This window comes from Streptopelia decaocto (assembly GCF_964273445.1).
Source record: "Streptopelia decaocto genome assembly, chromosome: 1".
NCBI classification, from domain to species: domain Eukaryota; kingdom Metazoa; phylum Chordata; class Aves; order Columbiformes; family Columbidae; genus Streptopelia; species Streptopelia decaocto.
Genome location: NC_138663.1, coordinates 192,529,153 through 192,555,963, shown reverse-complemented (window position 1 = coordinate 192,555,963; position 26,811 = coordinate 192,529,153). Strand labels below are relative to the sequence as shown.

Genomic DNA, 26,811 nt, shown 5'->3' with positions numbered 1-26,811 from the left:
TCTGCATAGCAGCAGCAGCCTCATAGCACTGACATTCAACAAAACGGTGCAAGCAACAGCAACGAAAAGCAACAGCAACGAAAAAAATCCAGGCAAATTAATTGGAAGAAAGTGCACAGAATCATGCACAGTGCCAGAGAGGTAAGTTTGAGTGTATTTCCTTCCCTTCACAATTTATGCCTTGGAATGTGACTGATAATCAGCAAACGCCAGACCAAGCGGTGCCATCAACAGGGCAAACGAGCAATGCAAAAGGCTGCTTCAGGACACAGAAAAGATGCTTTACAAAATAAAAGCGAGAATGTATGGGCTAGGAAAAAAAGAAAAAAAAATGCATTCTGCAAAAGCACTAAGGTTGCTGAGTTGCACTGTGTCAAATACACTAATACCTCCATGGACAGACAAAACTGTAGAACACGTCTCTTCAGGTTACTAACAAGAGAGTTTAACACACACCAGGCTCTAAACACAACTGGGGACTTGTTAGGCAGGACCATTTTTTTAATATCGATAATCTGAGTATTGATGTTTAATAAAGATATATAAGATAAAGCACGGTTCTAATAAAACAGCATAATCAGGCAGCCAAGAAATTAATATGAGAAATTAAGTGTATTTGCACACTTCTCCTCAAAGTGCAAGTCCCTCCCATTTTCTAATGCTTTCATATTAATACAATTGAAAAATAGTTCTTGCTGTTGGTATGTTAATATCTTTATTGCTACACAGCAGGGTACCAGTCTCTTGCAAAGGCAGACTTCTAGAAAACAACTGTCAGCAAGCCAATGCATGACTGAAATCAAATTACAAATAGTAAAGGAACAGGTTTTGGAACTTAATGCCAGTAAAAGTGTCATATATCTAATCCATCAAAGAACTACAGACCTCAAGACTGCTATTATTTTATTATCCATACGATTAACTTCTTGGTCTGCTCCACAGCTTTGTTTGAACTTACTAATCAATGGCAGTTGCCATTGGTCCATTACCAATAACAAGCCTATACACAACAGGAGACTTTTTTTTTTTTTAAATTATCTATGTACTTTATTACATCTGCAAAAATTATAAATACCTAGAATATTACTAGCAAAATTAAACATGCCTTTTAGTAGGAAGTAACTTGGCCAAGTCCTCTGAAATCTCTAATTTTTACAGTTGCTCATCAAGTGCAGGTCATTTTGTCAATGAGAAAAGATATGAATGACTGGAACTGCTTCCTAAGGGTAAAAGCCTTAGTACTAAAAAAAACCCAATAAAACAAACCCAACCCACACACCACACAAACACTACTCCTTCCTCCCAGTTCCACGAGTAGAAGCCCAGCTTCATATTCTACACTCTGCCTAAGAAAGGTCTTACGCCCAAGCACATGCAACCAAACACGACAGCATCAGTGCTGCTTCTTGTCCTTTGGAATGACATGCAGCACCAGTTTTGGACATCTTTCTGTCACATCAGTTTACTACACTGTAATCTTACTCATAATTAAATACACTCACCTATATATTAATCTTGGTTTAAATTACTTAATCTGCTAACGGTTTAAGAAAACAAGCTACACGGTTATTTAAACATACTGAAACAGGCAAGCGCTACAATGAAAACTAATCTTTTCATAAAAGCAGCATTACATGGAAAACAATTTTGGTCTTCTAACACAATAAGAGGCATTTCATCAAGGAACACCAGAGAATCACGGCATTAATGATTCAATACAAACATTTATAACATTGATATAATATATATTAATTCTTCCATATTTAACCATAAGCACCACTTTCTTTTTCCTGTCTCCTAATGGTTTTGCATGGATGAAGAACAGACACAGAAAAATTACAAAACACTCAACAGATTCCAATTAAATCCATTAAGAGTTGCTAGGAGAGTGAAGCAGAACAAATGATTGTAAAAACAACGCAGGTTTGTTTTTTTTTTTTAATACACACAAACCTGATAAGAAGCACTGTACTTTCATAAAAGAAATTTATAGATAATGTCTGGAAAGCCTGCAATTATTTGTGACTTTACATGAAAAACTGGAAAATGGAATTTTCACTGTCTGCCCTGAAAAAATAATCAAATGATTAAGGTGAAAACCCAGATCAAGAGGAGCCAAGAGTGCTGCATTAATCCTCCCTGAGCACCACATTACTCACAAATTCCGTGTTCCATATATTTAAATATGGACTCCAAGTAAGGAATCATCACAGGCAAAATATTTGAAGAAAGTATGACATGGAAGATTGATGATGATAAGAAATGAAGACTATGTGAAGGGTCTGTGAATGGCCTGGTATAACACAGGATTAATGTGTCAGAGAACAGTATCTTCTCTCACAACTGCTACATGCCATCACATCACATAATAATGCTAATAAAATGTTAGTAATCATCAAGCCTTATCCTTTTTAAGATGCAGGCATCAAGTACAGACACATGTGGACAGAGTAACTTAAGAAAAGCAAGAACATTTAGTTTATCCCTGAAGTAAAACACTAATGACACAGTAAAAACTCATCAATTTTAAGAAGCATTATAATATTTAAAAGATTGGAAAAAAATGCCACAACAAAAAAGCAAACAAAAACCCCTACAACAACAAAAAAACAGAACCAACCAAATGAAACGAAACCAAACTCTAGTAATTTATTTCATTTATACATAGAAATTAAAAGCATTCTACAAGTGGAACAATTTCAAACGGTGAATATATTGTCAGGGATGGGCAAGAGGCATCCCCAAATGAACACTCAAGGCCCTGCCATGCCCAGCAGTATACAAGTTTTAATCGCCTTTAAACCCCAAGCACATCATTCAGACAGGTGGCACAAAACTTGAGCCGCTGGTGAAACACCAGAGAGTGCGACAGCCCCTGCTACACAATGTTGGGCATTGCTGAGCTGGGTCATAGTTTTGTTTCCTCTTTGATTAGAAGAAAGTACAGAAAGGAAAGCAATTAGCTGGGCTGAGCAGCTGAGCAATTTACTGATGAAGTACCGATTGTTATGGTCTCTACCCAGGCTTTAGATAAAATAGTAATTTTGATTACAATCTGAATTTATAATAGCATCTGAAAGCATTATTTAAATAAAGTTGAGCCCAACCCTTTCACTGTAGTTTTGCTTTCTGGCATCTCTAACCCTACAGGTCCCTTGTTAATTAAGCAACCACTTATAAATGCATTTTTCTTGAAGAAATCTTCAGTCAAGTTTTTCTAAGCTATTCTTTTTTCCCACTTCAAAAGATTTAACACCAGAGATCAGAAGCTTTGGGATGCCACTCCCACATCAGTTAGCAATGTCCGTTTTTCATGACTTGGAAGACCAGAAAGGAACTTTCTAGGTACATTATGAATTTGGAGGAATACCAAACTACAGAAAGTCAGGTACAAAATACATGCTTAAAATACCTGTTGTGCTTCTGTTTTTCCTCAGGTATGAATGTTATCAACTTAGTTGATTCTAACATCAACGGGGCGTGCCAACCATGATGCAAGCATTTGATGTTCCACTTCAAGGGTTTTTCCCCCATCCTTGTGAGGAACTGGTCTTGGCACAAAACTGAACTCTAAAGTCCATGTAAAAGCCCTTTTCTCTCTCCTTCCCTTTCTCTCCACCAATACGCTCTAAAAGATGCAAGATTTATTTCTGATAAAACCAAGCACATCCAATCACAAAACACAATGAAATTTAAGGGGTTTTAAAATAAGCGATACCAAATGAGTTTTCTTGAACCTCTAGTGTATCTGCTTAGAGAAAAGAGTGAATTATTAATCCAGGCTTGATTTCAATGAAGTGTCAAGTCAAAGGGAGCATACAAAGAAATTACAGCAATATCTTTCCGTATCCTGTTCATAAAATAAAACCAATTTAACATTTTAATTAGCAAGAACCTTTACAGAAAGCTTTAAAAGTTGATATTAGGCAATGCAAATCACAGACCCTGAAATTTTATTCATTAATTATTCTAAACCAGTTAATTACCGCCATAGTTAATGTTATGTCTAAATATTAATTCCTTAAAAGAAAATGGCTTCAAGCTAGTCATTAAAACTTCTACCGAGCAAAGACCAAGCTATCTTTAATACAGTAGCCAAAAAAACCCTAATGCATTACAGAAGGCAACTAACCAGAATGTATGTAATTCTTTCCAGTGTCAACACAAAGTAAATCTTAAAAAATAACAATCCTTTCCAACTAATATTTTGTGCATAGTTTCATTATTTATACTTAACATTTCGCACCTATTTACTAAGATACACAAGTGCTCATTCTTCCTTTTATCACAAAGGAAGTTTGAAGGTTGTGGTTCTGTACACTTTCCAACCTGTAAATCATGTAGTACTACATTTTGGTAGGTACAGCAATAGCTGTACAAATTAGTTGTAAGAATTTTAAAAAGGTTAATTGCTTTGGTTACTACATGGACAACTCGAAGCACATATTTTGGTTATTTAAAATGATACTAAGCTATACGACTTTCTATAGAAAGAAAACTATTCCTTTGTCTCTAGTTCACCTTTCATAGTTATTTTCTAGCTTCAGAACAGGATACTTCTTCATTCTTCCTCAAACAAATTCTTGTTTTAAATCAAAATGCGCAAAGAGATCCTGGAACTTCAAAGTGGAAAGACTGCAGCTGACAATGTTCTTTAAAGACAAGAGGGAGGCAACACGAGAGTGAACTGGAAGAAAGAATTAAAAAATCCTTACCTAGGAGGAGAGAACAGTAGGTCAGAAGATCCAGTGGGCCATTTTCCCACTCTACGCTACACAAGAGCACCAGAATAAGATTCTGGTATTTATCATCTTATCTTTATTTTGATAGGATTATGAAATAAATAGATAACAGAATTGAAAAAGAGATGAAAAGCTATTTCTCAGTGTTACATTTTTTTTCTTCTCTCAATGTAAACACCACTGCCTTTGGTTTAGCTTCATATTAATTTCTCTTTAAGATACCCAATGCTCTAAATGCTTTGGAAAGCTCAGTAAAATTTACTAGAAAAGTATAGTTAAATAACTGCCACAGAGTAGTTCAACTACAGTAACAAAAATGTCTACTATCAGAACCAGAGGAACTTTCCAAAAATGAAGCATGACTCTCCTGTTTGCACAACAGACTGTCTAGTGTAAGGCACATTTTATACCCTTTCACAATACAATTGCTGAATTACATCTATTTCTTAAAAACTCTTTGTCTTTTCCAGTGTTTATGGCTTCCCATGTTTAACAGAGATGAGCTTAATGTCAGTTCTAAATGTGTGAAACATGAACAGGGTTAGACAGGGGCTCTAACCAAGAAACACAGTGTTCATCAAAATACTATATTTAAAAGAAGTCTCTCCAGTGTTAGAGTGAGCAGCTATAACCATCACTAGGGTATAAGCTGACAGCAGCTGTTAAGGGCTATTTAGGTCTCACATGTAAATAACTTTGTTCCAAAAGCACAGAGAATGCTAAACGACAGCATCAAATTAAACACAAGTTTTGGGCCTTGGCTTCTTTTTGAGCAAGGCTGTGGGAATGAAGGAGGACAGACATCGGGCACTGTGTTCCCGGTGCTAGAGAATGAAAATGCCACCTCTTCCTATACGCTTTCCACTGTCCAGTGCTTCTAGTTCTTTACATCCACAACTATAAACAATATTATGCAGCACTTGAAGTAGGAAGATTTTCTAAGGTGGCAGGAGAAGTGAAAGGCAAATTAAACAGCTGGATTTAACAAGCTTAGCACATCTTTGAATAAGGATTAATTGCTACTGACACATCAGAAAACCAAGATACTTTGAAAATAGATTTTGGCCATTAGGCCCTTAAAAAGTGAACATAAACACTTGTGATAGAAACGCAGGTCATTCCTTACTTTCAAGGCACAGCGTCTCAACAAAGCACAGGTCACAGTTACCTTGGGCATATTAGTATCATTTAGATTTATTTCAGCCCAGCTTGACATTAAACATTTATCTGAAACTTGTTGTTATAAAACAGCTTTTCAAGATGGATGACAAGTAATCATAGCTGTTAGCATGAGACATTGATATTAAAAGCTGTAATACCATAAACCTTTATATTTTGTTAAATGCTTTCAAAACATTTTTTTTTTATAAACGGGTTGCACACAATCAAACGCATAAGGTTACAGTCTATACACTCAGGCTCACTCTAGTCATTCCGTAGAACAAGTGGCCAAATAATCCTGCTAGTCAAAGACAACCTTGGAAGGAATCATTTCACGTAGTGGTGTATGCTTGTCATCAGGAGATATGAGGTAACCTGTCCCTCTGAGCATAGGAAGGAGCAGGTGGCCAACCCGGCAAACATTCCTGAATGTCTTAAGCTTTTACTCTAGAAGACAAAACAAGGACTTGTATGCTTTTAAATTGCCAAGAGAATGGGCAAATGTGGAAAATTAGGCTGGAGGGGAAAATGGAATGATGCTTCTCAAAGGCTGGAGGATGTAAACTTCCATCTTGGACACCTTTAGGGAGGGATTTTTATTGCAGCACTTGATTACTTCTTATTGTTGAAATACATAGCTGTCTTCCACTGATGAAGAATTCATTTTTCCTTCTGATCTACCTCTTTGTGTTCACAAAAATGGATCATACAGTTTCTTCCTCCAGTGTCGCTATAAGGTAGCAAACAGCTGTAGCATCAGAGTAAGTTGCTAATATGACAGAGGGGTTAAAAGGAAATACCACAACCACTTAATTTTGCATTATAACAACAATAATGCTTTAAAAATTAAAAACATACAGAAAAAAGCATGTTCTTAAGATGGTTTGCTTACAACCAGTAAGCTGCAATTGACATGTCTGAGGGATGGGATGCCATCCAGAGGGACCTGGACCAGCTCAGGAAGTGGGCCCATGTGAACCTCATGACGTTCAACAACACCAAGTGCAACATCCTGCACCTCGGTCAGGGCAACACTTGGTGTCAACACAGGCTGGGGGATGAAGGGATTGAGAGCGGCCCTGCCGAGAAGGACTCGGGGGCACTGGTGGATGAAAGATTGAACATGAGCCAGCAATGTGCACTTACAGCCCAGAAGGCCAATCGTATCATGGGCTGCATCAAAAGCAGCGTGACCAGCAGGTTGAGGGAGCTGATTCTGCCCCTCTGCTCTGCTCTGGTGAGACCCCACCTGGAGTCCTGTGTCCAGCTCTGGAGCCTCAGTACAGGAAAGACATAGACCTGTTGGAGAGGGGCCAGAGGAGCCACAGAAATGATCAGAGGGCTGGAACAGCTCTGCTATAAGGACAGGCTGAGAGAGCTGGGGTTGTTCAGCCTGGAGAAGAGAAGGCTCCATGGAGACCTTATTAGAGTATTTCAGTACTCAAAAGGGGGGCTTATAAGAAAGATGGGGACAGACTTTTTAGCAGGGCCTGTTACAACAGGACAAAGGGTAATGGTTTTAAGCTAAAAGAGGAGAGATTCAGGCTAGACACAAGGAAGAAGTTTTTTATTATGAGAGTCATGAAACTCTGGCCCACGTTGCCAGAGAGCTGGTAGATGCCCCATCCCTGGAGACATTCAAGACCAGGCTGGACAGGGCTCTGAGCCACCTGATCTAGTTGAAGATGTCCCTGCTCATTGCAGGGGGGTTGGACTAGATGAGCTTTGAAGGTCCCTTCCAATGCAAACTATTATATGACTCTATGATTCTGCAAGCAGAAATTTAAAAGAGAAACAAGATTCCAATATCCTGCTCAAAGTAACATCAAGTTGAAAGATAGTGCCTGCATAGTAAACTCAAACGGACCTACCCATGTCTAAGTGTTCAGAAGTCAAACAGTACCCTGAATTGAAAAAGTGGCTACCAAGAAGTTGCACCAGTAATGAAACAGGCTGAGCTCTGTGCCCAGATCCGGCAGAGCGGATCGCAGGGAGGATGGATTACTCGGAGGGCTCAGCACGCTTGGAGAAGGGATTGCACTTAATGCCCCGGAATGTGCCTCGGCAGAACACTCACGGCGGCACCGCTGGCTGGAATCCAAGCAGATCCATTCCCTTCCCTTTATACATCAGCTTACCAAATGCCTTCCTGATACCACAGATACGCCTTTCCTCCTTCTCTTTATTTTTAACTTTTGTATCTTTAACACAACTGAGATACATATTTCAGGTTATACCATTAAGGAGGATTTACCAGTTTAGCACCTGGTAAATTATTGCATTATCTGTCCAAATCTAATAATGGTTTTAAAACAGGCAAATTAAACTAATTAAACAGTTCACACAGATTCCTACATGAGTTACACTGAACCAACTGTACTTTGAATACCAAGTTATCTGTATGTGAATCTTTTAAATGCTCCATAAAAAGCAATTACTTTGACTCTAGGCCTCAGAAAAAACTCAGTCCTTCTTCAGGAAGTTATTGGTAAACTGTGAAGATATAGAAAAGCTGATGATATGTTTCCTTCCAAAACTGACTTTCTTTTTTCCTTCGTTTATATTTGCTGTATCCAGTTATATCCAAATCTGGTCAAGAGACCAGAAATTCTATGCCTCTCTTTCACTCTGGCCCTAGAAGAATCATATTTTTATTACAGAGAGACAATACCATGAAAATCTAAATATTTTACTTATAAAAAGAAAGAGCTTTCTGGAGAGTCTTTTTTTTTTTTTTTAAGTTGGACTTATATCTACTTAATATGAGACTATTTGAAGTCCTTAAGTATCTGCACTGACAGGAAGAGAAGATCGCAGTTTCAGTATTATCAGAGAATTTTTTGTTGTTGTTCAAAAATAAATCATCCTAAAACACCTAATAAATTGGTTGATAAGACATTTATCTGTGATACGAAAGATGCAGACAGAACTTCATGGATTTGAGCCTAAATATTTCATACCCCAGCCTTCAGACTCTTCCTTATTCTGAAATATTACCTCTCCTCTCTATTATTTTATTATCTTAGGCAATAGAAATCTTTCTAATATTCTCAAAACAGACATACTCCTACATTGCAGAATACAACAACCTGCTTTGTTTTCCATGGAAAAATAATATGAAAAAAAACTCTGCCAGTTCTCCAGCAAACTTACTACTACATGAAAGTCTGAGGCTTTCTGTACACAAATGCAGACACCCAGGATTTCTGAGCATAGTTAGGATTATGTTCAAGTGCAGCTTCGTTACTTTTAACACATGGCTGCAAAAATTTCACACCAAGCATGACATTATGAACACAGCTATTCCCATGCTGATAAGGAGGAGAATTGGAGAAAAATGAATTGCAACACTACACTCCCACACATCCATTAAAAAAAAAAAAAAGTGGGGGGCTTTTACTCCCACAGCAAAACTCAACCCAACTCAAAAAAAAAACCAAACCAAAAAACAAACCCTCAACTCAAAAGTCATGGCTCAGGTAACATACTCTTATATCTGTTTTGCTGCAGTGCATGAGAATTCTGCCATTAACAAAAATCTCAACATACAAAAACAACATACGCAAAGATAATCCAAGTTTTCATTTGCTAAATAAATTATTTCCATGTAACAAAAACTAATTTTCTCAAGTTTCCTCTGTGTGGGAATTGATCCTTTTCCCTTTTACATTTGGAGGAACCTGAAGGTCACGTGCCCTCAACAGATCAAGAAAATAAGCCACACAGAGCAAGCTTACAGTATAAGCAAAGGAGCTAGGATATGAAATGGATAAGCAGCTAGAAATTCCAAAAGACAAAAGCAGTCATCAGTTTTTACAGCTCTTTTCCTATTATTAAAGGCTTGTTTTTCACTGTGGTAAGTAGTGCAACTTGGCAGTTCAATAGAGTTTCTCACTTCAAGATTTAACAATTGCCACCAAAGAACTCATGAAGACTTTTGCTACTCTTGATTCTCAAGTCAAGGGTATACAAAGTGTATTTATACATTGATCCTGACAATTAGTTTCATTATGAATACTAGCAAGGCATTTGATATCATTAAAGTCACATTATTTTTCACAATACTGGGAAAGTACCTCAGCTTTCACTGAAAAAAACTTCTAGCCCTTACAATTCAGAAGTTTCAAGTCTGGAGGTTCAAAACCAATAAAAAGAATCCACATGACCTTAAACAAAAACCTTACTTTTTCAGTCAGTTCAGTTTTAATGCCTGATTTATGATTTCTGAACACTTATGACTACTGCATGACTTTACCATGAAGTTCAACTTAATCTCTTGTGAAAACATTGTTTTACAATTAACAGGTTGGTAATGTGGTAGGTAATTGCTTATAAATACATATGACAGCAATTAGTTTATTTAAATGTCAGACATTTCATGGATACTTATGAATAATGGAAAATGAACTATGCTGTTGTATATACTTATTGCATAAGATAACAATAACATAGGGTGCTTTACTCACTGCCTTATACTTACATCAGTAGACCAAACTCTGGAGGAAAGAAGATCCACTTTGTGCTCCCCTGCTTTTCCTACTACAAAAGTATTACATTAAATTGACTGCGGAACCAAAACTGAATAAAGGACATTTTTACTGCAAAAGCAGAAGAACTGTTTTTATGAACCGCCTACAGGGGAGATTTCTCACATTCAGCAAAATATCAATATGAAAAATTCTTCAGCTGATATACAGGCATGAGTGTTGCTAGCATGTTAACTCCAAATTCTTAGGAAACTATTCATGGACTCGGTCTCCTCTTCGCAAAGTATGGCCTCTAGGACAAACACCCTATTCACAATCAAATGTATACCACTATTGTCTCATGGCTATCTCGACATAATAAGTTACTGATGACGGTCAGGTTATCTGCCTATTCAATGACTACTGACAGAGAAGACACATTCTACAGCTTGGTGTGGTGACCAAAAGCCTTTGTAATCTTCCCACTTACAGAAGCCAACCTAATAAAGGATACTGAGTCTATTAACATTGTTTTGCCTAATGCATTCACAGGGACACTAAATGAGCTAGAAGTGTCCTTTGACCATGCAGTGATGGGGAACTTGACAATCTCCAGGTCTGAAGTAGCAAAACAACAGCCCAGATATGACCTCAAGGATGACAAGGAACACTGTGTGCATGAAGCGTAACACACTTCAAAGAACTGTGAAAAACTTTTAAATCCACTTGTGGTGGTCTAGTCAGATCAACTGGATATTTCTGACAGCCAGAAGCAGATGTACATAACATGAATTTATAGAGGTGCTATGCAATCATACACACTCTACTGAACCATACGGAAGGGCCTGATTCCATCATATTAACACCACATGCAGAATTTAATCCCTACACAGCCTGGCCCAGAGCCACTGTGTCTACTTCCCACTACCCGCCACCCTCTAACCCCATATGCAAAGCCCAGCCCAGCCCTCTGGTTCAGCAAGGGAGGGAGCAGGAGCAAGCGCTGCTCCTGCTGCACCTGGCACAGCAGAGCCGTCCCGTCCGTCACACTGGGTCTGCCGGGCCTGGAAGCCACAGAGGGTGAGTGACCCAACCCGCAGGATACACACAGGAGAGCAGACCCAGGACCCCCTGCACAACATCCCACAGTGTCTGCTGTGAGGACTCCCAGACCTCCACAAAGATCTAATTAACAAGCAATCAGGAGATGAAGAAGCAAGAATGATGCCCCATTACTCCCACAACTAGTCTCACAAATCCTCCCCGCAAAGGATTTAGACATATGGTGACTCTTGGGATAACTATTCCCTGTTTGCCGTCACCACAAGCACTCTGTGATATTGGAAGTGGTACCTCCCATCACTGCCACAGAGAATGACTGCTCAGCGCACAAATGAAAAGTTATTGACAGGGGAATATTACATACAGCATTAAGAGTTTTTACACCAAGGAATCTGACTACAAAGCATTATTTCTGACAATGCATCTTGAGTGCATTGATGTTATTTCAAGAAGATGTACTGTCAAGGAACCTCTTAATCACAAATTATAAAATGAAGTACCCATGATAAACACTCAGTAAACAGATGGCATATTAACAGATGCAAGTTCTAGAGGTGTTCACATAAGGAATCCAGTATTTATTGCTAAACAAAGTCTGCTTAATTAACATTTCAGGTGCACCTAACTCTTTAGATTTTTCTTTGTATTTTTCACTTTTGAGTGTGAAGAGAAGAACATAAATCTTAAAATTAAAGAATAACAATGCAACACCATTTGGCAATATGACACTGTCAGTTTTCCAAATTTAACAGCAGCTGAGTAAAAAAGCATGTCAGCAATTTCCTACAATGTTTTTTCTGGGAGATTGAGTAGGAACATTCCATACAAGAGGCGTTTTCAGAATAAAAGAAAACACTGTGTTCTAGGAAAAGTAATTTTATACACTTAACACTCTTTATTGTCCATGATGGTTCAGCAGCTAAACTGAAAATCTAAAGTTTTAATGGATTTCTTTCTTAAATCAAGCAACAGAAGAGTTGCTCTAGTTTTTGCTGTTTTCCATGTTGAGTCCTTCCCCATAGGTCACAGCCTAAATGCTATTACTTATGACTTTTAGTTCTTTAGTATTCTTTTCAAGAACGTTGCTCGAGAGAACTCAAGAAATACAAGCACAAATTTCTTTACAGAGGTTCTTAACTACAATTGTATGTGAAAACATGAACAATTATTTTTTCCCAGAAGAAGAAACACTGCAGCAGGAACACACACCCACACATTAACCACCAAACTATAAAAACAAAGTCCAGCTGTGATATAATACAGAAATGTATTTACTTTGAATAGTAAATTAAAATACACATTTTAATTGTGCACCACAAAATAGAGCATGTTTAGGTATTATAAGTTAATCCCAACATATTTTAAGATTTTGTTGAGAAGCTTCCATGTGGGAAGAGAGAATGCAGAGCTTAAAAAAACCTGTCGCTTAAGAAAAAATAGGTGCATGCATTGCCATATAATCTGGTGAAGTGTTAAAAGAAAATAATTTCAGACAAAATAAGTCACAGCACAAGAAAAGCATCTGCACATTGTAGAGCTCACCCAGCTGAGCACAAATGGAATCTTCACATTGTTTAAGTAGTTCTATTTCCAACACTCAGTTGTTTCTCACATGCTTATAAACATCCCTGCCCTAACCACTGGATTTCTGTAGAATCAGAATATGAAAGACCAAATTTCTCTGACTGCAAACTTACTAAAACATGTCCACATTTTCTAAGTAGCTGCTGCAACTGCACCATTAAACACAAAACAACTGTTCCTCTGAAGTACATTAGCGACACAAAAATGTCAAGAAGACAAACCAGATCTTGCACTTGTCTGAAGTAATGAAAAAATATTTTCTCTGATGTATGCATGTCAGTACCAAAACTCTTAAAAACAACAACAACAAACAACTCACCAGGATGTTCTACTGGGGACACAACTCACTGCAAAAAGTAGAAAAGCTACTCTCAAGTGGAGATGGATATAATGAAGAACAGTTATGCATTAAGAACCACAAGTCCCTCTAACGTGAAAAACAAAATAAAGTATCAATTCTCCTCATTTGTTCCCTGTTGAAATATATAAATTTTATATTAATGCATTACATTAGACAAAAGCATTTAAATTGCTCTGGGAAACCAGTTTTAAATTTATGCATGTTTTGGGGTTTGGTTGGTTGGTTGGGTGGGGTTTTGTGTGTGTGTGTGGAGTTTGGTTTTGTTTGCTTTTATTTGTTTTTTTGTTGTTTTTTCCCCCATCTTTTCAAGACTATAATGTTTATTCCTGTTGCTTCACATATTCAGCAGAAGCCTGTAATTTCATACTTAGCCCCAAATACAGCAGTGATATTACTGTATTCCTTTATGCCTATGACCATCAAGGATATTTTCCAATACAAAAGGGTGCCAGATGTTTTATCAATCAGCTTTACTGCATTCCCAGGTAAGAACCCTACTGTAATGCCTTCCCCTCAGGTAAATGAGCAAGGAAAAAAACATTATTTTGTGACAATTCCAGGCTACTGAGACCACTGTCACTTTGCATTTAAATAATGTAAGGTTATAAAATAAAGGTAAAAGTCAGTACCTCGGCCTCCACATCAAGTATCATTTTGATTTTGTGTTTCCTTAAAACCCACCAAATTACCAGATGAGTTCACGGTTGCTCCAAAAACAAACCTAGAAAGAACTGGTACCAAAGCTGGACTGCAGCCCCAAACCAACTCTCCTGTCAGTTATGGTGTTAAGCTCTGGTGTCTACTAATTCTCAAAGTTTTAGAAAAAGAGAAGCAGACTGTCAAATCACATGGTCAATACCTAACCGTTAAGACTTTTATCCTGAAAAATAGAGTTATTTTTGGCAATTTTGTGAGGGAATATAATAGTATTACCAAGTTCGTTTCACTGTGGTGAGCACAGAACTTCCCACTTTTCTCCCTGGCAAGATTTCACATCAGCGCACACGCGCAGTCGAGCTCAAAGCCCGGCCTAACCAGGCAGCGCGCGGCCACCCGCTGCTCACGAGGCCACCAGAACGAGCCCTTGATGGAACCTCAGCCAGAATCCATCCTTTAAATTCTGGGCATAGCTGACAATTCAGATTAGAAACGTTCACAGTAAATGCCGTAACTTCATTACTAACGCAGTATTATATTGACTTTTTATCACTGCATTCACACAGTCTGTATTTTAAGTATATTTTATACATATGCATACTATTATATCCTTACTACATATACATAAAGTAAAAATTTGCAGTATAAATACATATGTATATAGCTTTATATGCAGGTCAGTGTATTTATTTTAATATCGCATAATAATTTGTTAATAGATTATTAACATAATATGACAGTATCTCCAGTAATAGGCATTATCAAAGAAAATGTCTACTTTTTTAAAGATTAAGAAAAAAGTTATTTCTGGAAACACTGACTTTATTTCATGTAAATTTTTCTTCTATGCTAGAGTTAGTCTCTACAGTTTTCGGAGGCAGACAAGGGAGTTTCTTGGCTGATTTGGCAAAGGAGTAGGGTAGGTGTCAGTACCGATAAGATATTTATTAGCTACATCTGCCATAACTTCTTTTTATAGACTCCATCGGTACAAGACAGTCACTCTTGAAATTTCTCCTACCCTGAAAGGGACACAAACCTTGAGAAACTACTTTAAATGCTTTTTGGTGTTTGAAGCTGACAGGACTCCTTTATCTTGTCCTTCAGTTCATAGAATAATAAAAACCTTCAGGATCAGCAGTGAGGAGATACAGTCTATGACGTGTTCTGAATGAGCATTTCACACTGTTTTATTTGCCATTTATCTTTTATGATTATTTTAGCTAGTGTCCTTCTGGAATACTATTCGAACAAAATTAAGCCTAGTTACGTTAAGTAATCTTACTATGAAAACCATAGTAAAAAGAAAATTAGACAGCATTACAATGTACCAAAATTTAGTCACCTAAAAGTATCCAATGCAGAAGACAGAATAATTAACTCTAATGTTATTGTTACAGCTAGCACCAATGAAGTCTAATATATTAATGTTTCTCCACAGCACAAATTAAACTAGATTCTGATTTATTTCTTCTTTTTCTGTCTACCTTACATTTCCAAGATGCTGACCCCCTTGTGAGGAATAGCTGTATTTACCCGGCCACAGCCTCTACACGAAGGTCTGCAAGGAAGTGTAATACAGAGCTCTCACGCTAGTCCAACAAACACATTTGTAACACAGCACAGAACAGCAGCAATGGCAGAACAGATGCTACTGCTTGTGCGCAACAGATCATTTCTTATGAAAAAAAGCCAACTACCGCTACGTTCAAAGTTTTTAGGGGAAAAAAAAGGCACTGCTTCCATCTACTAAAGTAGATAAAAAAGAAACACTATAATGTCTATTTCGAAACCATCTAGAGTATTTACTGGAGGATGCATTCCCAGTAAATAAATATTAGTTTCTTCTCTGGGATCTTTGTTAAAAATCAGAATTTTTTTTGCACTTTTTCTATTCAAAATAGGGGTTTTTTTATTTTTCAGGCAAGCTATTTTCTTATCTGGTTTTGTTTGTCCACTCACATAAAAAGCCAAAGACTCTCAAACACTAATCTTTTATGACATTGCAATTAAAACTAGCTAAAAACAACAACAAACCATGTAGCTTAACTCTATCTGTCCACATGCATCAAAGTGCCTAGAAAGAATGTTAGTTAGATTTTATTTTATCACTTAAGTCATACAGCAAGACTGAATTCAAGTAAAAGGTAACAGATCAGATGAGTTAAATTCTTCATGTTGGTTTAGTATCAGTGAAGACACCTGCACAAAGGATCTGTGCACACAGTGAATAAATGTAAATATTTTCAAAGAAAAAAACTTCAGGACATAAATATCTCACATACAAAAAGCTGAAAAGGATACTGTGTATTTAAAGTCGAAAAAAAATGCACATCCATAAGTAATATTTAAGTCTATAATTAACTATAACATCATGGTCCTACAGATTCCATACTCTCTATACCACATTCTATTTTAGGCACATAACATAACAATGCTTGTATGTCACTAATGCTGAGAATGATGTTTGTGATATATTTAATATGTCAGTTATTGATTTAGACTGCTTGGTGGATACCTGATACATACAGTATTTCCATAACACAGTGAAATACAGAATTAAACAAGAGGTAGCTAAGGTTACCCTTGTTGGCTGTGCAATAGGAACAGTTTCAGAAAGGCTGAAGTATATTCAAGGAAAATAAAAAAAGATTAGGGTAGGCTGAGCCAGCAGTCTAATTCCAAAGAGTTATTCTTGTAGGGGAGATTCCTATTTATTGCTATTTAAAACTGGAGGAATGTTGTTTTAAAATGTACTTTTTGAACACATACTGTTTTAATAATATTTTGGGATTTTTATTAACTGAAACTCATTCAGTCTAGATTAATTAGGAGGCAACAATGTTATTAAGGCATTTAAATACACAGAACCAAACCAATTATATTGTGGTACTTCAGTTTGCTTCCAGATCCATGGTAAAGAAAACATGTAACAGGAATATATTCACACAATACACCAGAGTTAGAAGGCATATGCATCAATAGTGTTAAACTGTCTCTTATGTAGCTATAAACTATCAGTATCTCAGTCATGTAATAAAAATCTGACTACCCGTTTCCTGCTCAAAAATAAGAAGTATTTAATGTATTTACCTATAAAGTTGACTCCTTTGTCATGATCTAAGACATTTTTTTGTAATACTGAGACAGTAAACATAGCAGTGAAGATACAGCGGAAAACAAAGCACGAAGTTGGCAGAGGGATGCTACCACATGCTGACAAGAGCGCGCTGCCCGTGGCCACTGCACCTCAACAACCAGCCTCTCCAGCGTGGAGTGCCGCTGGAACCAAACGTCCCGGGTTCAACACACCCCAATCAAACTGGGCCCCCTGAAAGCTGCCAGTTTTGCAGATACTTCAGTAGGAAGATCTAAAGGCACCATCTTGCAGGTGGTTCACAGACCCAACCTGATGATGCAGTAAGGAATCCTCTAACACCTTCCCATCCGTGCTACAGCCCTAACAGAAATCTAACGCCGCGCAGGGGATCACTGCCGGGCTCCGTGTGGCCTGTCCTGGATGTAATGCATTCTGTCACACAGAGAACAACAGGCAGCAGCACAATAAGATGCAAAGAAAACAGAAAAACCACATTTTAAGGAAGGGACAAGATAAATCAGGGCAGAGATTTTTTTAAAACGCAAGAAAAACTATAATCCTCACTTAAAGATGCTCTGTCCCACAACACCAATGGTAATTGTGATGATTGTTACATGGTCTTATTTACTAAACTGATTTTAAGCACTAATGATTCCTTACCATGTAGTCACGTTTGCACCAGCTGAATTCAAACATGAGGGTTCGCTGAAGCCTGTGAGCTATCACCGAGTAGCAAGTCCGATATGGATTAAAATTATTTGCATTAAGTTTCAAAAGCCTGTTAAAGTATTATGATGCAGACTTTTATTTTATACATGCTTAATTTCAGTTTCTGAGCATCCTAGTAATCTATTATACTTGCTGCTACATCTGCATTCTCCATTAATTTCTAATATGATAAAGACTCAGAGATAAACACTAAAATATTATTTAGTATACAAAAACTATTCTAGGTTTTTTGATCCAACAAAAGCAATTATTTTTTTTTTATGACAGAGTAAGCACAAGAGTCTTCCTGTAGATTTCTCAGATTAGACTGCACATATTCTTTCTGGTTTTATTTTAGAACCACATTCCTCCCTACAGGCGATTCCATACATCACTACAAATCCTTATGCAATTTTATCCCAGGTTCTATATTTATCAAGACACCTCATCTTAATAGCAATGTTCTTCCCTTAGAACCAGGCTTTTAAAACGGATTACAAAGAAACCCCCCCACAAAAATTCCCATTTTAACAAGATTTGTCAATGTCTCACAATTTAAAGCATTTACACATAACTTACAGATTAAACAACGGTTCCTACAGAGAAATACACTATTTTTTTTTCTATTTGGTGACCAAATTCAAATGCCACATACATACTTTTTATCTGCCAGTACCAAAAATCCTTGCCATGCAGTCATTATGCCCAGCTTGCCTTCCTAAATAACACTATCTATTACAAAAAGATATTCAGAAAAACACTGAGTGAGAAAGTATGGGCTAAAAGTAGCGTAAGCAAAACTTAAGTCACGAAGTGGTCCTGGATACAAAGGATGTATAAAAACCCATCAACATCCCAGAGCTATGCACTTCTTCATTCCACTGCTCTGAAGAAATGACTTCAAATGATTTAAATAAAATTCTGCTTTTGACACATATGTAACTAATTACATTTATTTTGAAGCACATAATGAAGGCCACTGACAACAACATGAATATATTTTACACGTTTATGCCAGAAGTTAGCAAGCAAGAAAAAAATGTGCTAAACAGGTACCATGCTTATAGTAGACATTATTTTGCAAATCCTCTATTGATTTGGGTTGGAAATTTTACTGGAGTGAAAGCCATGCGCAATACAGCAGGACTTGTCTAAAACAACTCTAACTCAACATTGATCTCTTTGGTGATACATGGCACGTCTCAAAGGGTCACCAAGAAATATGGACAGGATTTCAGAACTTTTAAAGCCATTTTTATCAGCTTCCAAGTCTGGGAGCCCAGAGACTTCTACCAAACCCCATACAAACTTACAGTTATATTTAATTTAAGCACTCTACCTAGATGATCCTATGTACTGTGGCACTTCCTGAATTCTCTGTATGCCTGAGATTTGTGAAGAGGTCCTGCAGTGGATTATTTTGTCTTTTCTGTAATGTCAGAACCAAAAGGGTCTTCCCTGAACAAAACTGGTGTTTGGGGAATCCTTTACAGCGTTCCGGGTTCTTTAAACAGCGTTGGGCAATGGTTCCAAAAGTATACATTTTTAAAATAGATTTTTGTGGTGGTTACACATGTAACCCCAGAAAACTAATCTAAGCTCCAGTTTTGATCATCAGAAGTATTTTACACACAGTTGCCTGGAATTAGAATTTTTGTATCATTGCAACACGCGAAGTCACCACTACCACGTGTGGTTTTTCTTTGCTTCTCTTAACAATCGCTAAACTGGAAAAGGGTGAAACATTCAATGCAGTTCAATGTGAAATGAAACATTTAACATGGTCCAAAAGACTCTTTCAATAAACGTATTTTAGATAAAACGAGATCTTCAGAGACTTAACACACACAAAAAAATGGCACAAATGATTTGTTAACCACTGTTATAAGCATTATCTTAATATTTTTAGTATGATCAAATACAATTTATGTATTTAAGACCTCCAGGACAGGAATCTAGTCTCATCTGGATGGAATGTAGCACATTCCACAACACAAGCAGTAGTAGAAAAGGTAACATAAAGAGAACCAATTAGACTACAGTCATACAACAGAACATATTAATTAATAGTAGCAGACAAATGCTGTAAGTTGTGTTTTCCTCTTTACCTCAGGTAAGCAGTATAAAATACTTAAGTACCAAACAACACTCCCATAACAGTAGGAAAAGAATACTGAAACAAAATCACACTTATCAGCACCAAATAGAGCTCTGCACACACATAACTTCATGTATGTGCTAGTAACAAGTCCAGTTAATTCTAATTTGGAAAACAGTCAGGCTCAGCACCAAATATATCACTCTGCAGGGAGGGCAACTTCTCAAGGGTGAATCAAATTATAAAATGTTCTTCTTTATTAAGCTAGTGGCTCAAGATGTCAAAAAAAAACCTCAACAAGGGCAGAAGACACTGTTAATCAGAGTTTTCTTATAATTTGCAGTTTGTGTGTGTACGAAATAGATATGGTCCCTCGGCAAGTTCCAAAAGTAGCTGGAGTGGTGAGGCAGGACTCATTGCCTCTTAGAAAATGCTACAGCCTCCCGGTGCCTGCTTATTCCAAATTCACTTGCATGCTCTTTGCCAATCATATACTTGATTCTTGACCCTGATAAAGGTAACCTAACTGACTGCAAAGCTAACTTGTGATAAAGAGCACACTTTAAGCAAAGAATTCTAATTGCTTTAGGCCATATGATGCACATTAGTATTGCAAACTTCAAACTCTGATATAATAAAGACACAGTAGACAATATTGCAAGTCTGATCAAAGTTACAAATTACACATCATTCCGTCAATTGAACTACACTACTAAAGAATAAAAGCAGATTTTATAGTATCACTGCAGTCTATAGTGCAGCCTGTATATTTTGACCTGACTGTTGGTTAGGATAACAGAATAAACACTTTCAGTGAACTTCAACATAAATCCCCATTTTAAGTTAGACTGGCAGAACAAAAGCTCTTACCCTCTCCCCTTTCCCCCCACTCTACATAAGCTAACTAGTTCATTTCATTTGAAAAAAAATGATCTAGTTTTTCCCCTCACAGGCTATATCTGATCTAGGATACTGTCGATGTAGCTCCACTGGTAAATAACAACTGCAGATAGAATTAAAATCTGGTATCTATAAAAAAATGTAAAAGACATGTTGATTTTGCTCTAAGAATCTTTGTACAGTAGAGATCTACAATCAACATGGAGAACTTATTCCAATATACATTAGTTGTATGTTTCTGAACAGTAGATCAGCAAATAAAGATAGAGAACAAAAATAATTTCATAAATCACTTAGTGAAGCTGAGATTACACCTGAAGTAATTTTATATTAAATATATAAAGCTTTATTATTAATAAACTATCCACTTAATGTAAGCTGTCAGAACAGATAAATGGCTGTGAAAATGTTGATTAAAAACTGGGGGGAAAAAAAAAAATTTTTAGAGCCCCAAACCGAAAATTTATTGCTAGAATAAACAACAATTACATTAGAAAAGAGTAACCAAATATAAACCACTAAAAGATAAAACAGACACTATCCATAAAACTCGCAAAAGGAAAACAGATTAACTGACCCAAAAGGACCTTTGATTCTTCAAAGACTTGTAGACAGGCTTGATTTCTTTCACTCTGAGCAGAAGAGATAATTGATAACAACCAATATGAGCAGGTTTAAGCCCACTGCAGCAGCACATGAGGACTGAAATTAAATAAATATTGTAAGAAACTAGATGCCAAAGGTACCAGCCATTTACTTTAAAATAATGAATATTTTTAGAAAAAATAATAAATATTGAATTTACAGAAATTTAGCTTTGATGAGTTGCTTGCCAACTCGAACAGTAATTTGTATCTCTGAAGTTGTCTAGAACATGGCATAGCTGAAAAATTTCTGACTAGCTTGATAGAGACTAGTCTTACTAAGGAAACAACCTATATAGACTTAGCAACCTCAACTACTTAACTAAACAGACAATAAGTATTTACAATGAAGACTTTGATTCTGCAACAAAGCGACTAATGGTTGGTGCATCTCGCTTAGGACAAGAAAGAGAATTTACTCAGTGGCTCCAATTATGCTTACACCAGAGTCCCATACTTACATGAAACTGTTCTTAATGACCGGACTTTTTAAACATAATGTAATGCTGATGAAAAATGTCCCATAACTAAACTTAATTACATAAATAATATTCTGTGGGCTCTTTACAGCAGGGAGATACATTGTCACTTTGCCAGCTTCACTTTGTCAAGTATTTTAAATAACTACCTCCCATTTTGCAGCACTTCATTCTTATGATTCAACAGTAAAGATGCTACCAAGTAAAGATATTACCAAGAAAAACTGGGAAGCACTGTAGCATAATCTCACTGCATTCTCAAGAGCAAATGCTAGACCTCATTGATGAGATAGAAGTATTAACATTTCCACTACATATTCCTTCGTTACCACAATGATAATGAGGCTCTTTAATGTAAAATACTGTAATATTTCACATACTTATTCTGCAAACATTTCCACTAACATACTGCAATGTGAACATACAGTTCAGAACTTTTGCCAGCACAATATCGAGCAAGGCTCCTGAAGATCAATTATAATGAAAAATAATAAAATAGAAAGTAAAGTTATCCACTGTTAGAATGTGAAAAGCATCTCAATTTAACAGGATTGCACAAGCTCTGAACTGAAAAAAGTCACACCAAAACATAAAATAAAGGTGATATACTTGCTTCAACATTCTGCTTTGTTTTTGAATATTTCCTATTTTTGTCAATAAGAAGCCACAAGTAGCATTTAAACTGCTCAAAAGTCTCACAGCCTGCCACTTTGGCTCCATCGCTCTGTTCCTCATAGCTTTTACAATCCAGTTCCACTTTCTGTTTATTTGCCTTAGAGTCATGCTCTGCATGGCCAGTTCTTAGGTAGTTTTTAAAAGTTCAATACATCAATCACAGCAACATGGAGTACAAGACACACGGAGAACATTTGCCTGCAACTGCGTATCATCTCCAACAGTCTTTTTACTGGAAAACTGAAAAGTTCAAATTGAATAGACTACTTAACATTTGCTGAGTCCAGCAATGCATTGTCTCTAAAAATGAATCAATTAAATAAGCTGTAGACTTTCGGAGTTCTCCCGGAGAATGAAAAAGTGTACTTGCAGGACTGTCCATACATTACATGGAAGGTATGCCGTGAACACACCAGCATAAGAACTAAATCACTTCACTCAACACCCTTTAAAAGTGATTACTTCCTGAATTTAACATTCTTTATATACAACTACATAGATGTCTACTCACACAAGAGTCCCAGAGGTACATGAAATTGGTCCCAATGGCAGGACATTTTAAGCATAATGCAATGCTGCTGAAAAATGTCACATAACTAAATGTAAAATCGTATTCTGTTGACTCTTTACAACAAGAAGATAAACTTCCTTTAGGATTCTAGTGGAATAACGGATGCCTTCCTCACTAGGAGCTGTACGCAGAAAACCAGTCTCAACATGCGCTGTCCAAGTAATCAGGCTTAACAGTTTATCTATTTAGAAACATGCTTATTTTAAAAAACTGGAACTTCCTAAGGAGATGCAGCTTAGAATTCCCCACAATTTAAGACTACAATATTTTTAAAAAGTTAAAAATCTTTATTTGTTCTTGACTTAAGATAAAGGTTGCTATTCACCTGCTTGCAGTTCAGTTTGTTCAATAGCTGTTAAAAGACAAAAATATCAAAGGATACAAACTGTTGAATACTTCCAAAATTTCCTATATATAAATAAATAAACAGTACTGCAAGCACACACTGACAATCTCCTCCCATCCCACCTAAATCCTCTGGCCTACAAAACATTTAGGTCTTCCAGTCTTGAAATACCTAACTAACTCTAATTAACTTATTTTCTGCAGGAAGAATGGGGAAAAGTTCACTACCACCATGGAAATAATAAAGTTGGGAAGCATAACTGTATTTTGGAACTTGTGAAGATTATTTTGCAAATAATGACTATCTATCCTTGAACATAACCTTCTGAGAGTGCATTGATGTTCCAAGACAACATTTTAACATACATAGCACACTTTTTGAACGTAGTAAGAGGAAATGTTCCAAACTGTTAAACGTGATGCATTTCAGACAAAGTATGCAATATAAAAGCACTGGTTTTGTGCAATATTCTTTTTTAAAGAGCAAAAAGGTGCAAAACTGTCTAAGAGCACCCAACATGAACACTGGGCAGCGTGGAAGGAAGATAAGCTTTGAAAGTTACCAGCAAAAGAAGGAGCTCAGAACAGCCCCTGCACTCGTGAAAACCACGCAGGTTCATCAGGTTGCACGACCACGGCTGTCAAGCGAACAGGGAACGCTCGGCGCTGAGGCCAACCCCGCCTCCTGCCTCAGAAAAACAGCCAAGTTCCCGTCCGTGAGGTGAGAACGGTCCGTTTAAGGGGCACAGCGCTGATCCCGGCTGCTGCCAAGGGGGCCGGGGCCGCCCATTACCTGCGGGACGACCTGAGCGCGGAGCCCAGGGCGCGGAGCCAGCCGAGCTCTGCCGCCGGCCCGCCCGCAGGCCGCTCCTCCGCGCCCGCCGACGGCCGGCCCCGGGACGCGCAGCGCCGCGCCCGCCTCCGACGCCAGGCGCCGGCCCTTCCCCGCGGCCCGCCCGGCCCTGCCCGCCGGCGAGAGGCGAGGCTGCCGAAGCGGGGATGCTGCTGCCTTACCTGAGCCAGCACCGTGGGGAACACGCCCGGCCACCCGCTGTAACACGCCGCCAAGGAACCTCCCCCGACCAGGGCGGCGGCAGCGGCGACCCTCCAGCCGGGCGGGCGCCGCAGGGTGCGAGGAGGCCGCGGCCCGGCGAGCCGCCCCCTCAGCGGAGCGCGGCCGCCCGCCGCCAGCGCCGCTCTCCACGCCGCCATCTTCCCGGAAGCTCCCGTGGCGCCGCCGACATCGAACCGGCCCCTCCGCCGCCGGTCTCCGGGCGCCGCGGGGCGCATGCGCAGCGCCGGGCCCGAGGCCACGGGGCGGTATCGCGTTCCGTGCGGGAGCGCAACGCGCCGGCTCGGCTCCGCGACCGGGAGGGAAGCCGCCCGGAAAACAGGAGGGGACGGGTCCTGGCGGAGAGGTAATGCAGGCAGAGGTGCGCAGAGTCTCACAGCAGCGACCGGCGCCGCAGGAAACGCGCCCGGCTCCCGGCCCCTTTCCCCCGGGCCGGGCAGTCCGCTCAGGATGAGGGGACGCGGCAGGACCCCCGTTTCTAGCGTTTCGCTGAAAATAGCTCTTATAGAGGGGCCGGTCCGGGCCCCTGGGGCTGTAGCTGCCCCGGCCCTGTCCCGGGAGGGCCTGTCCGGGCCGGGCTGGCCCGCGGGTTCCTGTGGAGAGGGCAGGCGCTGGCAGGGGTCAGGCGTTGTGTTTGCCACAGGGAGGGAACCGCCGCAGGCCTTGCCTGTGCCGTAGGGCGTGAGGAGTGGCGACTCTTGTAACGGTGCCTGGGTCCCGCGGGTGCCCCAGGCCGCTCTGTGTCTCAGAGCTCAGCCGCACGTTGTTCACTGATGTGACTCTTCTTCCAGAGCTTTAGGCCGGTGGCGAGTACGCGAAGAGGAATGGGGCGTGAACTGGGCTGGAAGCCCTGTGGGAAGCCCAGCGTACAGAGCGGGGCAGGATGGGTGAGCGTGCCCTGGTGCTGCGGGGCTGACCCAGCACCGTGTGCTGAGCAGTTGGGGTTTGCGGAGCAGCTCTGGTTTGTGAAGTGTTGGAGACGTGTATGGTTATGTTGCTCTGTGTATGCTCCTGACTAGAAACAACAGAAGCGGGAATAAGTTTAGAACATCCTTTTCGAGGGCAGAATAGAGTTTCTCATGAAATACAGATGACAGAATATTCTGTTTACAGAAACTGTCATGGCAAAGATGATAATTGAAAAGCATTACAGATGGACTTGACCAACAATCACTTGTGTCAAAGACAGCTATTCACTGTCAGTGCTTCAAAGTGCTTTTTTGTCCACTACCATAGCTTTAACAAAGCTCTCTAGGCCTCGATTAAATTGAATTAGTTGATCACACTCAAACATTAGCTAGTTGATTGCGTTCAAACATTGGGCCATGTGGGAATCAATGAAATGGTCACATGAAGTGGGGAGGAAGCTAAATGTCATTCCTACATTGGCAGTGCCGGTATCCGTGTTTTCAGAGTAGTTCACCTAGGGGCTCCATGTGAATGTGGGAAAAAACTGGGGAGAGACCTGCTGCATGCATATTCCCATTATTTTGGTCTTTGCTTAAAGGCCTTCAGAAAGTCCATTTTAACAAACTCTGTCTTTCACCTATTTCTGATACAACAGCCAGTACTGTGTTTTTAACATTACAAATGCTGTGGTACATGTGGTGATACATGGAAATGCCTTTTTCTCCTCTGTCCACTGGCAAACAGTGATCATCCATCAGTGCCACTAAAGTAATTTTAGTTCATTCTCCTTCCCTGGCCTGAATTCGGAGTCATAAATTCACTTTCATAGCTGGTAGTTTTAGTCATCTAACTAATGGCATCTCAGAATTTATCCAGTCTTCCATTAGCATGTGTTGTTCACTGAATGTCATTCTGTGAAGTGTTCAGGACATCTTCAGGAATGTGCCACCTGAGTCCTTAGCAGGATACAAACCCTTCAAAAACACCTTCTCTGGGGAACACAAATGACTCAAAATCACTCAAGAGTGCAACATGCAGGGTGAATGGTTTCCATCTCCACAGACTAGTGTACATTGCAAGATCTTTTTCCTATCCCCAGAGACTTAGAAAGTAACTCATACAGGAAAATCCTTTCTAATCCCCAGATACTGTAAAACATAGCAGCAAAATCCCTCTATCGTCATATACAAACACACAGTGCAAAGTCCTGCTTCTGCTGTAGAGGCATAAAACTTGCAGCAAGTTCCTATCCCCTATTTCTACTTCCCTCTAGACAG

The 26,811-nt window shown here is 38.9% G+C and overlaps 1 protein-coding gene across 1 annotated transcript in view; it reads right to left on the bottom strand.

Annotated features, from left to right (window-relative positions):
- Nucleotides 1-24,843, bottom strand: part of MICU2 (mitochondrial calcium uptake 2) — a gene marked incomplete at its 5' end in the record, with an annotated part of 142,476 nt that extends 117,633 nt beyond the window's left edge. Inside the window, one exon of the mRNA XM_082050960.1 lies at nucleotides 24,568-24,843. Coding sequence (XP_081907086.1) covers nucleotides 24,568-24,843 — 276 coding nt within the window. The remainder of the gene's footprint in view (nucleotides 1-24,567) is intronic.
- Nucleotides 24,844-26,811: the final 1,968 nt, after the last annotated feature.